Genomic DNA, 16,126 nt, shown 5'->3' with positions numbered 1-16,126 from the left:
AGAAAAGTTCATGTCATGTCATCCTCCCAGCGAAGACCATGGCTCAGACTCAAACTGAAACCACAACGTGTGTGAGGACATGTCTGCAGGCTCTCATGTCAGCTGCCATCACTGTATTAATGCAGGGACATAACGAAAGTGAAACACAGATTCACTGTTGGACTCTCACCTATGGGAAGAATTATGTGTCACTGGGAACTTAATATGTTATAACTTCATTTCAACTGCTCAGTGAATTGGAATTTAGGTTGAGTGACATCTTTTGAAATTGAATCGTTTAAACTATATTACAAAACGGAATCTGAAACACATCATTGTAAATGGGCTTTACCCCAAACTAGGCAGTATGGTGGCCCTGAGGTGCAAATCACAACGGCAAATCACAAAACACAACAACTTTGTGATTACAATTGAGATTAAAAGTCCATTTAATTCAGTCCTTTGCGTTTTCAAGAAACATGACTGATCTCCGGTTGAGGGAAAGGCTACTATAAGCCCGAGAACTGTACAATCTGAACTGGTCAATAGCAGAACACAGGGCCAACACACAGACATGTATGTGCTTTTATCATGATTATTACTGTGATTGAGCTCAATTCTCTCCGCTCAAATCTACCAGATGGACTGTTGTTGGTTTCTTACTGTAAAGCAGTGGTTCTCAAACTTTTTCTGTCATGCCCCACTTATGAGCGAGAATATTTGTAATGCCCCACCCGCTCCCTGCCCTAACAAAATTATTAGAAAATAGGCCAAGATTAACTTGCGTATTTTAAATAACATACACATTAACTTCACATCACTTTCAGGAATTTCTGCTAACCAATTACAACTTTTTTTTGTGACATTTGTCACTACTTTGCCACATCAATCTGTGTGCTTCTTACAAAAAATAGTGCAATACCTTTGTCACGTTTAACTTGTGTACTTAAATAGCATGTACATGAACAATAACTTCACATCACTTTCAGGAATTTCTGATAAGCAATTAAAACTTTTTGTGACATTCTTCACTACATTCCTCCATCAGTCCGTGCTATTTCTAATATGGAGAAAAAATGTATTAAATTACAATCACTTTGTTTCCAAGATGATAAAGTTCAACCAAAAATAACACATGCAGAAACAACTCACTATGTAAGAACTCAAGTCTTGTCAACTGTATCAGTGGCTGCAATGAGACTGTTTTACACTGCACAATTTGTCAAAACGGGGTTTTAAGCTTGATAATGCCACTCTTAAATCATTTTCAATATTGAGCCGAGATCTGTACTTTGATTTAAGTGAGGCCACAGCAGAAAAGCCCATCTCACAGAGATAGGATGTGGCAAAGGGAAGCAGAATCCTCCTAACCCTCTGCCCTATGAGTGGATGCTCCTTCATTCCTCCACGCCAATCCAGAATTCACTCAGTGTCTTTGCTGTAAACCTCAGCCTCAGGCTGGAGTCAGATGTCATCTCAATGAACTGTTCCTCTTCAGTTCACACCGGACGCGGAAGCGCCTCGCCGCGCGAGCGCCATTTCTGTTACTCAATTGTGCCGTTCACATCGCACCGATGGTTTCGGCGTCAAGTCTTCCGGCGTGAACAGCCAGGCGGCTGTGCGCTAGAGAACTGCGCTGAGCGCCTCGCTGAGTGCCGCGCATAGCGGGGTGGGGCGCTGGACCGGGAGGGGGAAATGTGATGCCGGGTTCCAACCATACACAGAAGCGCGGTGCTCCGCGCTGAGAGCCGCGCTGAGGGCCGCGCTGAGGGCCGCGCTGAGCGCCGCGCGCTTCCGTGTATGGTTGGAACCCGGCATCACATTTCCCTCTCCCGGTCCCGCGCCCCACCTGATATGCCTTCACGCCCCACCGGTGGGGCGGGCCCCACAGTTTGAGAATCACTGCTGTAAAGTATGTTGTGATTTGCTGGGATACAAATCAAATTTGATTGAATCTGATAATGTGAGCAAGAAATCACATGATTTAAAAAAAAAAAAAAAATCCAGGCTACACCTGTTACAGTGAAAACAATAGTTGTGTAAAATAAATGTATTCAACAGCCAAGAGCTCCCTGAAATCGCATTTCCCCAATTCCTTTTAATTTTAATACATTTAGGTGGGAACAATGCAGTTGCAAGGTTTAGGTATTAATTAATTAATTAATTAATTAATTATCAATGAGATAAACTCCAATGAAAATAACCGAAACCATTTGTTGACAAAAATTCATTCAACACATACTCTCACCCACCTCGTCTGGTCCATATCCCATCCACTATCATGGGGAAGGCCCAGCCAGACACCAGGTGGCGATCAAGAGGCTTTGGCTTCACTTTTGAAAATGCTGTTATGTCGTCCATCTTTATATACAGTCTGTGGCAGCAGGATACGCACATAAGCAGAACTATGAATGCTCAGCCTTGGCGTAGGCTGATGTGCACACCGATGGCGTAACTGCGACGCAGAAGCATGAATCAGCTTTAAAGACTGGAAAGGCCTGTACTTAGGTGGAGGGAGAGAAACAGAAGCGAGGGAAGTGAGCTGGGCTATGCGCTCCACCCCACGTCTCTTACAAACAAGATGGATGAGATCAAAATGACAATTGTGATATATTACCTCAATGTTTATGAGTTGTTATTATTCCCCAAAAACGAGAAAAGATCACACAAAGGTCCAATAATCGATACACTTTGTATTTCTTCGTTCCTCTCCCATTATTCATATGGCTCAGTTTTATCTTGTGAAAGTTTGGATTCATCTGTCCCTGTATCAGTACCACAGGAATAAACTACCTCACAGTATAGAGCAGTGAAAACTTGCAGCGCCTGTGTGTCATATCCAGGGTTATGATCCATTGGGGCCCTTCTCCTGGGGAACAAGTGCTTTCACTTAATAATTACATATAGTTGTCGATACTACTTCTATTTATACTCTCTATTTATACATGAAAATTGATTGGACATTGTGAAAGCAAGATCTTAGCTTGTAATGAATCTCAGTATTTATTCCACCACTTCAGTCAGAGACCCTTCAATCAAAGAACGAACCATGTTTAACAAATTACCAGATTTCTTAAAGAAACAGGGCAGCAACACACATTCTGTCAGCAGCACCAATGACCCCCTTCATACACATAGCACATATGCAGGCTGTGGTGGTCGATGGAGCCGCGGCAGTTTGACAGGGTTCAGATGAGTGTCTCAGCAGAGTAATAGGCCCAGTCCTAGTGTCCTCCTTCAAAGACTTTGAGGCTTGTCCCTCAGGGCTCAGCACTGTCCCTCTGTGAAAAAGTATGTGGGGGCTTGGTCGCAGACTTTCCGAGCCCATGTATGCTCACCTTCTTTAATGGAATTACCCACAGTTCATAGCAAAAATGTAAAAAAAATAACGTTGTCATTTAAGTATACACTTTGTGCTGTTTCATATCCAGAATGTATGTAGTTGCTTTTCCAATTTAATTTTTTATTTTAGCATAATGATGACAGATGTTATTTAAAAATAACAAATTAAGCTCTGTAGTGCAACAGTCACGGACATAGGGACATCAGGCAGTTGGAACCTCAAACACTTTGGTCCTGAAGAAAATCAACAACATAAATTAACTAGTCCCAGACATAGTATTTAAATATGGTACATTGTGCGTTCCAATTCTATTTATTTGACATTCTGATTCCTTGCTGTCTTTCACTCTCAATCCCTTATCAACCGATGTCATTAAGTCTGTGAGGGTTTAAGGTTTGAGTCCAGAGGGGACAGTGAGTCAGTCCCATAATGTTACAATAGCTACACTGTTCAACTGCAGAAATAAGACTTGATTTGACTGGTCAGATGATGAATGAGCCAATGATTAACTGATGCTGGTCAGCTAATGAACCTTAACTGTGCTTCAAGTGTTTACACAAAATCATTTTGTAATTCATCCTGAATGTCAGAAGAGTTTTAAATGCAAATGTCATTCATATATCGACATGCTTTTATTTCAATATGTGTGGAGTTGTAGACAATAACAGCAGATATTTAATTTCATACTAAATGCCTTCACCATGTTGACATAGAAAGTCGGTTTAGCTCCCGTTTCTGCTCACATTGAAAAGGAATCACACAGCATGGCTTTGCTAGACCACTGACAATTATGAAATAGGATTTTACAGTCCGATTACAAGTGGGCTGATCTTTCTTGTTTAAGAAAGACCAACATGTCTCCCTAATAGAAAAAGCAAACGAGTTCTTAATGCAGGACTAATCTCAGTACCAGCCCCCACCTCTTCCTTGGCAGTACATTATTAATGGGCAGTGTGCAGGCTGGTGAGCACAGGGGCCTCTCCTCGCTAATGTGTTCATCCCTCATTGTTATGATGTCTTCTGAGGAAAACGCACACACACTCTGCCTTTACAGAGCTTCACACCTACACGCACACACACACAACAGCACACGGAGGTGTGCCCTCCATGCAGAATATACTATTATGTTTTTAGTTGGCAGTCAGCGTGAGCCGTGAATCCTCCACAGATCCTCTGATAAGGTCACAACGGCAAATTGAATGTGGCTTATTGAATCCCACACCCACGCTGTCAATCAGCGTTTCCTAATTGGATCAAAGATTACTTGTGGCAGCTGTATAAAACATCAAACGTGTAATTAAATGAAATAATGAGAAAATAAACCTTAATGTTGCCAAGTGGGAATGAAGGCGAGCTGAGGAACGTGATTCCGCTGTGCTCTCTGAAATTATCTCTCTCCGGCGCAGGCTAATTGCTGGAGGATGTCCTCTTAACTGAGTGTGAAAAGCTGTGTCTAATTACTGCAACATTAATCAGGCATTAGCATGTTATCACAAGGTTAACTTATCAGGAGGGGCCCATGAGCAGCTGGAGGTGCCATTTACCCATGCTGCATTGGGCCAATTGGGCCACAAGGGGTAGTGCTTGTTCTTCCTATGAATCATTACTCGGTGAAGGCAAGAGATGATATGAAAGGCAACCATGTTGGATTGGACTGAGCGAGCGTTGCGGTTTCGAGATTTCCTCAGTGTCGAATGGCAATGACCAGAATCAATATCAGCCATTTCCTGCTCATTGTGGAGTTGAAATGGGAACAGTTATCCTCGGGGGATTAGAATTTTTAGGTTGTAATTTGTTAACATCTTTACCATACACTGTGTGAGGAATTACATGCACTGAGAGAATCTGCTAAATCAATGTCAAGCAATTGTGTGCTTGGTGGAGCAATTGAGTCCAATGTAATGAAGATTGACTGGAATATGAGAGCGTCCTAAATTACCCCACAAGTCAAATCTGAATACAGACAGAACATCACACATCGCCGATGGTTGAGAAATGTAAGTGAAAACCAATCGTCTTCAGCTGATTGAATTTATAAAAGGCCTTATACAATGTGGAAATGCATTTTTGCAGGAAAATGAATTAGTGCGTTTGGCTTATTTTTTTAGAATCACATGGGGAAAATGTGTTAGGTACAAAAATACAAAGTTGCTCATGCATATTTGAGCCATTGCGTGCCAAATGACCTGCAAGTGTGTCGATTAAAGGTCGTTTCTGGCAGCAGGCTGGTCCTGTGCCCCGACTTCATTACCAGCAGCTCCGGAGCGGTCTCATCAGGATTCCAGCAGGGCAGAGAACCCGTACCTCCAGCCGCCCTGCCAAAGGCGCTCATTTGTCAGCGAGGCATGGAGATCACAGGCCGACAAATCTCCCACGTCTCCCAGACTGTCAAGCTCTTTGCCTGCATATCAAAGACAAAAGAACAGAGCTGGAGAGCAAGAGAGCAGAGCAGCCATTCTATTTAAAGATGGTCAGCCGTTTAAACCCCCTGAGCGTGCCCTTTGAAAATGCCTATTAGCCTGGGCGAGAGAGATTACAAGCAAATAAAATTACATTCATTGTGATATTTGATTCCATAATACCCCCGGAATTATAATTACACCGCACTCACACTTTTCATTTAAAAACCATTCGGTGATGACAAAGAATAAGCGATGGGAATGAGCAGGTTGTGAATCTAGCGAGTGAGTGCACATTATCAGGCTTGTTTCACTGGAAGTAACAATAACGGGAGAAGAATGGAGTAATGGCACTAATAAGAATGTAATCATCTGAGAGAGCAGGATTTAATGATATGGAACACAGGGCTTTATTTTCACATGTCAGTCTCTTGGTGCAACGACAGAAGGAAAAAGCAGAAATTGCCTTGTTGCTGGTGTTACCTTCCTCCCAGAGGCTGCAATATGGAAACAGTTTTTATTTTTGAAAAGGCACACCTCTCACAAACCTACACAAGGCTTAACTCCCCCCCGACATCATATCTCAGGTCTGTCTGTCAGGGTTGCACCAAAAGCACAACGGTGTATTACAGGGGGAATGTGGGCATATGCTGTCTGGCTTAAACCAACAAGCAGAAGGGAAGAGATAAGAGGCATTCTTGGGCGGCACAGAAACGAGGAATGAGAAGGGCCAGCTTGATAGCAGTACTTGTTGTTCTGATGTGTTAAATAGCTGGCCTTCAACACTCCAATCAATCGCTGAGTGAGCCACTGTGTAGCCAAGGGTTGAGTGAGATAGCCAGATGGCTGCAGTCAATGGAGCTCTGCCTGGTTTCTTGTGTCACAAAGGGACGATCATGAATCTGGCCACACACACCGGACAGAATAAATGAAATATTGCAGCCTGAGTGTTTTCCTAGGTTGATAAGCTCAAATAGATGTTGTTTCAAAATGTATCACTGATTAAAGCTCGGTGCTAATCAGCAATAGAATAATAACAAGTCGAGTCATCCCCAAAACATTCAACAACATAGTTGGCCTGTGGTGGCTATCGGGCACATTTTTTGTTTTGGCTTGCACGACGAGCTTGTCTGATGTGATAAGTATTACTGTAGATCTGACTGTGTGTAATGGTGCCGACCAACCATTGTGTGGTACTCCAGACATTTGACACAGGAAAGCAGGAGGCAGCCAATATGCCAGCGTGTGCACACAAGAACGTCTGTGGGACAAGACAAGCATTTTTGAATTTTCTCCAAGACCTCCAGAGGCCTGTGTTGACTAATCTGCAAACAATCCGCTCTGCAAGCCCCATTGCAAGTGGAAGAACAAGCCCCTTAAGCTGTGACATTAACAAACACAGCACGATAAGATAGGGTTTGTTATCTTGGTGCAACTCCTGCCCAGATAGGAGATAAGAGCCATTCAAAGCATGTTTGCTGCCAGACAAATTTCCAAAGGAGCATGGGAGGCAGACAAAGCCAGGCATGGAATGCTGAGAAGCCCCACTTAAGCCAGTCTCATGAAGAATATGATCCCCCTGGCCTTTTCCACCTTATCATAGCCTCATTTGGCATTTTTGTAACCGGCCGTTATAACTTGTTGATGACATGAACACACTCAGACCGTGCTGAATGAAGAAATAAGAATCCGAAATGCATCAAAGATCGACCTGCGTACATTATACTACACTATACTATACTACAACATCATTTCATCAACAAATAACTGCAGCTTTAGAGTATTAGAACATTTGATTGATTATTTCATATATTATTAAGATGTTTGGTAGCTGTCCTAAGAAGTTTCCTAATGACCCACTGACTGAGAGATTATTTCCAGATGAATATCATCTGAATCAAGAGACTGAATAGCATCACTCAGATCTATGAATGTTGCTACTAAGAAACCTGGATGCTGATATTACTCCGAATGTGTTGCTTAAAGAACTGATTAATCTATATATACATTTCCTGGAAAACTGGGACAAGGTCGACGTATACATTTGCCATGTTTATTGGACATGGCACACATACATTTTTCATTTTAGTATAATAGGTAATTGTTGATTAATAAAACAAGAACATGTCTATGAAGTGAATGAGATCAATGAAATGTGTGTGGGATTTAGTGGTATCTAGTGGTGAGGGTGCACAGTGCAGCCACCTGACAACCTGAGAAACTAAAGCTGCTTTCAGACATACACTGAACTCTGCAGTTTCTCCGTATTGTCTCCAGAGGAGCGTGTGAACACAATTGTCTAAGTGAGATGCTTCGCAGTCTCTGGAGACTCTCTCTACGCAGCAGAGTTAATACTCCACTTCCTGTTTGCTACACCCGGCTGCTCCACCTCTCGCCTGAGTAAAGTGGAGGATTTGTTGCTGTTGTGAAAGCATCGGTGCAGAAAACCTCCTGCTGTGTTGTGCATGTGTGAAAGGCAAACTCTGGGTAAACTCTGTCGCCAATTCTAATGTAATAATGCAATTCTGGGCCACTGTAGAAACATGGAGAACATGCTCCCAGTAAACATAAAGGATACATGCTAAGCTAACAAAAAGACAACAATTCTTGGTGCCAGTGACCTTCTAAGTGCCTCCGCATTGATCATCACTGTCTTCTATCTAATACGGAAAAACCTCAGGCATGAAAAACTTTGTACTTTAGGAATGTCGTTCACTGTTGGCAATTGTAACGAGGGATATTTCATCACTTTTTCACATTGTGCGAGTTACAATTGATCACCAAACCTTTATCTGTCACTACAGCAAGTGACAGAAAGGACTCAACATTAAATGTACTCGTCATAACCAGCATTATTAAATAAGTCTTATTATCTCATAAGTCACATTAAAGAAAAACAAATTAGCTCTAAACCATTAAAATCAAAGGCATTTATTGAGCTGAAGATAACTTTAGCTAGCTGGACATTAGTTTTTTCCATTTAACTGAAATAAGTTTGTGCTGCTGGTCCAGTGCTTGGGAACAACTGTCTTTGATTATGCTTGTTGTGGTGCAAAGATATTTCATATATGAACTCATACAGAATCCTTTAGATGCTAACTGAAATGTGCCCACAGCTAAATCCAGTGTCTGGGCTGTTTCTGATTTAGATGACTTATGGCCTCAAAGCCCGGCTCTGTGGGAACCAACAATTGAATATCAGGGCTTTGTTTTCAGAAGAAGGACAGCACGGTTTTATGTGGAAAGATAGAATGTTTTATTTGTACATGTCTTATTAATTCATAGGCTGTAAAAACAATCTTTTTTGTAAATTTCATAATTTCACATTGGAAAGGAAATCCTCACACATGGACGCCAAGAAATAGGTATTGCGTCTCTGCCAGCGTCGAACTGAATAAATGCTTATGAATATGCCCACACCACCAGAGGGGATGGACTAAATCGTAATTCTCATTCTGCGGCTTGGAAAAACTTCCTCCTTCCCCGGTGCCAAGCAGCTCTGAGGCGATCCCAGTGATGAGCCAGGGAACACTCTGCTAACTGAGCTCTGGAGAAATACGGTCACGGCAAGATCCATATTCAAATAAACTTCATTCTTGGCCCATGCACACAAGCCATGTTGTCACCAGCTGGCAGTGCCTCTCACCACCCCTTCAAATACTGAGCCACTTTTGATTAACGTCTCTACGGCTAATCATGTGCATTATCTGTGCCAAATTGGACGAGGCACGTAAGGCCTCCGTTTGCCTTGAAATCTCCCTCTTTTTTTTCCACCCATTCGAGGAATTTGAGTGCTTCCCTTTACCCCACCCACCCCCTCCCCTAATTCTTCTCTTGTCTCGTGCCCATACATAGAACAGAGAGGGTGGTGTGGAGGCACGGTGCCATCCTGTGGGTCCCTGAATGAGAGGCCTATCGCTGCCAGAAGCAACCAGCTGCATAAATGTTATTCATTTTTTATGGCTTGTGTACATAATATGGCCAGTGTGGGAGATTGTGAGGTTCCACTTAAGACTGGAAAAATCCTCAAAATTGAATCAAAGTGGAAAACTTATTTTGGCTGGTGGCTGTTCTGGACCTTCTCCTTTTCCACCTCCCTTAATTCTCTCCTACTCCTCCCTGTCTCACACCACCTCTCTGAGGTTCCTCTGTGAGTGATTTACAGTATATTCTTTCTCCTAGGCTGCATCGGTAGGTCTCCCTGCACAGCCGTAGTGGGGGTGGTGTGAGACAGCCAGCATATTTGTCATGGATCCAGAGGTGCAAAGACATTAGACAGCACTTTGTCACCAGGGTCGGGAATTCACACCATTTGGCTGTTTCCAAGTCAGCTCCTTAACCGCTGACTGGCCTGGTTTTTGTCAGCTGCCGCTCTGTTGACATTGAGGGCTAAAAAAAGATGACAACATGGAAGGATGTATGCCGTTAGCCTTTTTAGGTGGTCAAATCAACACGCAGTCTACAAAGAGCGCTGTGACAGAGATCCAGTGCCAAAGCCCTTGACTTGGAGTTCTCTCCCTCAGTTCACAGTTCAGATATAGTTTAGAGCTTTAGAAGGGCTCTCGTCAGGGTTTGCTACTCCTCGCAGAGCGATGGGCTTGAACTCCACGCAGCGCCACAGCCTCCCAAATCACCAGGCCCAGCGGAGGCCCCAGCAATCTAAATGTGATAGTGTCGGGGGCCTCTCGTCTCATTACCAATCTCCATTTCAAAACAGCCTTCTACTGGGAACTAATGCATTAGCTCTCGTTGGGGGAAAAGTCTAGGGAGCCACTACGTAGCGGCTCAAATACGCTTTCATACATGTTTTATCAGCGGGGGAAGAGAGAGCAAGAGAGAAAAGGAGCTTGGACCTAACCATTCATTTGTTGCCCATCTTATTAGCTCGGCGCTGTGTTATTAGCAGCCATTGTGCTCTATAAAAGCCCCTTAGGCTTGTTCCAATGTTCGCTGAATCTGGGGTGAGCTCTGTGCCAAGCGCTTTTTGGAAGTATTTGAGAGCATGAAATTCAATCCTGAACCCTCAGCGCAGAGTTTTCTCACAGATAAATGAAGAGGATTAGCAGAACAATAAAACAATGTCAACCTCAGATACCACCGTATCCTATTAATTGGGATTATAGAGGAGAAATGTGTAAAAAAACCACAATCTTGTATCACAGTCGCTTCTTTGTGACAAGCTGTTACATGAAGCCCTGTCAAAGTAACAATATTTCATCCAACATGAAATGCGTATCAAAAAAAGGAACGGGTAAATATAGAAAATCATACACAATGCCAGCGGAAAAAAAGAGAAAAAATCCTGAACATGAAGAATAGCCCTTGAAAAGAGCTGACAATTGCAGTCACTGTAATAACCCACCTTGGGTTGGATATGCTAGACAATGTGTCAATTGATTCCCATCTGATGATGGACTGTGTGTTGAAATAAATTGACCTCGCCAGACGATGAGTGAAATTGATGGAGCTTTTCATCTCCGGAGGGCCGTTCCACACTCCGCCGTAAAATGGATAGAGCACAAGGCACAGTGATTGAGTCGGGGGGGAAATGTAAGGTGTGTGTTCTTCTCCTACCAATGCTTGTTTGGTAAATAATAGTTACATGAAAAATCACTATGCAGTAACTACAGGGGTTACGTACCTTTTGTTGACTAGATGATTAGGTCTAAAAGCACACAGCCATAAAGTGAGGCTGGCCGCTGACAGATGCTACCCGTTGGAGGAATACGAGGCTCAATTACCGGGGGGCTAAATTGAAAGTGATAGTGATTTAAGTCTTCCCAATACGCCAGCCCCATTCTGGAAAACAGTCTTTTCGAGAAGCCCTTTAAAAAAAAGCCAACTGGAGTGTGTGAGACAGAGGCGTGCCATTGATTTTCAGTAACATCCCCTAATGACCTGGCCACGGTTTGATCCACGCTGTTATTATGGCCTGATACCGCGGGACAGGATTGGTGGGTCTCACAGCACACAGCAGCGAGATGAGTAGTTGGGGCATTATCAAGATGAATTGGCCGTCTCTGGACAGGCGGCAGGCATAGCCGAGGTCTTGTCAATATTAGGATGGGGCTCCTCAGGGCGGCCTCCGTGGCCCACACCAGAGCGCCTTCCGGCCTCATTAGACAAGCAGATGAGTGGCGTGCATGAGGAGAGGAGGCGTACGAGCGGGGAGAGGAGCCTCCCCTCGCCATCCGATAGCCTGCCTCCCAGGCATTGCTCTTCTTAATGAGTCCAGACCACGGGTCAATATGCCACTGGGCTGCCAGTCAATACCGGTTACCTGCAACACAAACACTCAAAACCTGCTTTCATACAAAATCAATGTCCTATTAGTCCCTCCCTGTATTGCCTTGGCCAAGTCTCATCGATCCCCTCTGAAGAGCTCTGCAGCCCATGTATGACAGATTATGGTCAAATGATCTGAGAGCTTAGGCTACTCTGCCGGCCAAGTCTGTTGCCTTTATGATTTCAAAGTAATAGCTTGACATCAGAAGAGCAAATACTCTAAAAACTGAAAAATGAGACACAAGCATTATTGGCAAACCCATCCACCCAACATCAACATTCCACGCAATAGGTTTGGCTTACTGACACACTCAGTTCTTGGGAGTCAGCACTGACAATGAGTACCAGAATTAAAGACAGGCAAATGTATGACATTAGGTCCAAACTTTATTCCGTACATTTTAAACCATGAATGTTCATTTTCATTTTTTGCAGGCCTAAAACTCTACTTGCTTTGTATACAACAGTCTAAGAAAAACAACTGCACAACACCACAAGGTTGACAGAGAAAGTCCTTTTGCCGCCCACTAAAAAGTGTCCTTCTTTTCTGTCCGGGGCTGGTCCAGTTTGTGACTTGGAAGTCTTTCAATAATTCATCATTATTTCATTGGTAAATATAAACACATGTTAATCCAAGTTTCTGTAGGTATCCTCCACTATCGTCCGCTCCCTCCAGGTGATCTCTTCGTTAGGGTGCTGTGTGCTGCTTTGCATAGATTGCAGATGATCCTTGTAGGCCCCCTTGCAACACCCTCCTGTGGTACTTCCCATCCATTGGCCAGGCTTGTCTGTTACCATGATATTCAACAGGGACATGATTCCCCCATGTTTCATTTAATTTTGTTTTTCTAGAAATGGTTAAAAAGCCTAATAAATTTACACGGTAATTTTGCAGCGAAGGAATATCAACAAGATATTTACATCAGTTTTCTTTACAGAGACTGAACGAAGACCTCATAATATATATTTATCTGCATATCTCAAAGGCAAAACAAATGAACAAAATTCGGTAATGTTACATTGTACATTGTCATCATTGAGGATATCCTGGTACCATGAGGTTAAATTACTGAGGGTTGAAACCAAAATCCAGTCTTTACAGTGGGTCATAATGGATATGTCTCACAATCAACTGGGATAAATATTGTAAAAGGTGTGACTTATGCACAAAATACATAAAATTCATAGAAATGAAATCTATACATGGAACAAGGATAGGAAATGTACAAACTCATTTCAGGACCTCTCTTTTCGCACAAAGCTGAAAAAGATATTGGATTAATATATTAATAATTATCAAATATTTATGTCGGATATAAACATACACATATTTGTGTTCTCTGCCGACATTATTGAGCCTCCAGTCCATTAAAAGTAAAGTCATGGCATGTGCTTGATCGGCCCTACACAGCTTTACTTTTACTTTACAATCATACCCTTTCCCTTAGGGAGTTTTGCTCTCCTCTGGTGAAGAGCAGTGCATTTTGTTCACAAGAGGATTTCAGATTAGGGGAGTGGGGTCTGAGAGTGAGTGCGTCTAGAAAGACTTGTGCACGTTTCTAAGAAGCTACCGAGCCTCTACCTCTTTGGGGTTGCGAGATGGGGAGTAGTCCCGTGGGTCCTGTGTGTTGGTTAGGGGGGTAGTCCTCCTGGGTGAGGCTGGCCGGGCACTGCCGGCTGGCACAAGGGGTGGGGGTGCACTGAGTGCGGCAGTGGGGGGTGTTCTGTTAAGAGGGCCGTTGTGTCCTGTGGAGGGGCTGAGTCTAGGGTAGGGCATGCCCCCGAGGTGGGGCATAAAGGGGGCCATGTGGGGTAGATGGCCCTCCATGGGGGACTGGTGCAGCTGATGGAGGCGTGCTCTGTCCAGCTCCTCCCGCAGGTGGAGGCGCTCTCGCTCCTCCACCTGCTGCCTCATCCTCTCGTGCTCCCTGCGCACCTCCATCAGGTGCTCGTGGTGAGAGTAGTCATGAGCCTCCCTCTCGCGGTAGGCCCGTTCCTGTTCGTACATGCTAGGGAAGCGATGTCCTTGCTCTGCCCTGATCTGGAAGTCCATGCGCCGCTGCAGGTCCAGGTTACGATAGGCCTCTCTAAGAGGGTCCCAAGGGAAGGCTTGGTGTGGCATGCGCTCTCTACCTGCCAGAGGGCTCACACCCATAAAGGGAGCCATACGAGCCCGGTCTAGCACGTTGAGACTGCCCATCTGGGGCATGGCACTCATGGACAGGGGCAGAGAATGTGCCATGGGGACACCGTGCATCCCAGGTGCTGAGATGTCACTGCCACGCTGTGAGGAAAGAGTCTGCTGAGACAAAGGTGGGTGGTGGTGGTGCGGGTTCATATGTTGGCCCATGGGAACAGAAAGACTTTGGGCTGGTGGGTGGGGGGCTGGCTCAGAGCTCACCACCATGACCTCCTGCTCCTCCTTCCTCTCCTCCTTAATCTTCATGTCATGTTTCACCTTGTGGAGGAGGTCTGCAGGTGGGGGCTCTTTCTTCTCGCTGTCCTTGAGTGTAGGTGGGGGCCCACCTACCATCTTCAGGTTCTGCTCGTTGATCATTGCCTTGGAGTATGGAGAAGGAGAACGTTGGCAAGGTTTGATGGAGTCTTCTGAGGTCCTCCTCTCCAGCATCTCCTTCCCAGGGGAGCGGCTCTCTTTCACCTTCACGTCCGACTCTCTGTGGCGCTCCAGCAGCTCCTTCTCCGCCTCACGAACCCGGTCTACGCTGCCGCTGTGATGCCGTCCCGAGTCACTGGAGTTCTGGCTGTTTGAGCGAATCAAGTTGCTGATCTGGTAGCTGACTGGTGCCGAGGCTGGAGATGAGCGGTTGGAGTGTCTGTTGCGATCCACAGAATCCCTGTAATGACAATATAAGACAATTCTGTTGGCGCTAGTTAAAACAATGCAGGTTACCATGCTCTAATCTTCCTGTGTTCATGGTTAAAGCCTTAATTCTTATAGAAACTCCTGTGTGTTGCTTCTAAATCATCCACAGAGATCCTTCCAATACATTTTTGACTGATAGCTACCCTCATAGCTTAATTTTTCCTGTTTGATTTGTGTCTTCCTATTGGATGCATTTTAATTCAGTTTCCCAGGATATTACTGATGCCAGAGGAGTTGTTTCCTTCTTGGGGGAAGCATATAATACTTTGAAATAACATACTGAAGTGAAATTGAAGATAAATTGAATTTTTTAATAATTGCTCTTTTGGAGAAATATTTTTACTGACTCATTTGAAAGATGAAATCCTATAAATAATTCTAAAAAGCTGAAAGACCATAAACTCACCTGTCTTTATCCTTCTCCTCTTTGCCGATGGACGATTCTCTTTTCTCTCTTTCCCTCTCCCTCTCCCTCTCTCTTTCCCGCTCCCGCTCTCGCTCTCTTTCATGGATGTTGGCCGAGTTGCTCCTCTCGGTGTCTGCGGTCTTGGGCCACTGCGGTGGGGTGGGGAATGAAGGCGGGGTCCGTCGAAGTCTGTTCCAGGTGTCGTGGTGGGGGCTGCCAAACGTGGGCAGTCCTCCCGGCCCCTCCTTGGTGCCAAACATACTGTTGGGCCCTGGAGAGAAAGGGGAGACAGGCGTGGGACCCACTGTAAGTTAATTGGGCACAAAACCTTCTTGAGGACACATAAGATGAGAAAGACGCAACAACAAAAGCTGCTTTTGTCTTTGTCTCTGGAGGTTCTCTCACTGACGCTGTTTGAAAGAGTTAGAGGTTAATGGCTCCCCCCACCAGTGGAAAGAAAATACTCATTTGCTTTTGGACTAAGGGGCTCCCCCCCCCCCTCCCCTTTTTGCACTGGATGAAAAGGGGAGACTCACTTGCCCTCTGGAGTTGAGGGCTGTGAAAAGCCAAAGGGAGACCTTAGCATTCCACGGCATGTCTATTTCAATCACATCCATTTTCACAACAGGAGTTGGCACACGAAAATAGAAGTGGGAGAGAAAGGCACAGAGAGGAGGATGCATGGGGAAAAGAGAAAGCCCTCCATGGTGGTGCAGAAGGGGCTTGTCAAATAATTAATAGATGAACTGCCACCAAACGACAGACCTGAGAGTGCCTGTTGGCAGAAGTGCAGTCAGATTAAAGCCAGGCTGTTGGGGACATGGTTGGTG

At 44.5% G+C, this 16,126-nt stretch overlaps 1 protein-coding gene across 5 annotated transcripts in view; it reads right to left on the bottom strand.

Moving 5' to 3' along the window:
* Positions 1–12,375: 12,375 nt before the first annotated feature.
* The window catches only part of fbrsl1 (fibrosin-like 1), a 288,976-nt gene continuing 285,225 nt past the window's right edge, over positions 12,376–16,126 (bottom strand). For all 5 annotated transcript variants that reach the window (XM_062384522.1, XM_062384540.1, XM_062384529.1 and 2 more), the window contains 2 exons: positions 15,297–15,567; positions 12,376–14,861 (listed from right to left, as the gene is read on the bottom strand). In XM_062384522.1, the coding sequence (XP_062240506.1) occupies positions 13,574–14,861; positions 15,297–15,567 (1,559 nt within the window). In that variant the 3' untranslated portion in view covers positions 12,376–13,573. The remainder of the gene's footprint in view (positions 14,862–15,296; positions 15,568–16,126) is intronic.

The sequence above is a fragment of the Platichthys flesus genome, chromosome 3 (assembly GCF_949316205.1).
Source record: "Platichthys flesus chromosome 3, fPlaFle2.1, whole genome shotgun sequence".
NCBI lineage: Eukaryota > Metazoa > Chordata > Actinopteri > Pleuronectiformes > Pleuronectidae > Platichthys > Platichthys flesus.
The sequence above is the reverse complement of the archived record's forward strand: the minus strand, read 5'-3'. Positions and strand labels throughout refer to the sequence as shown.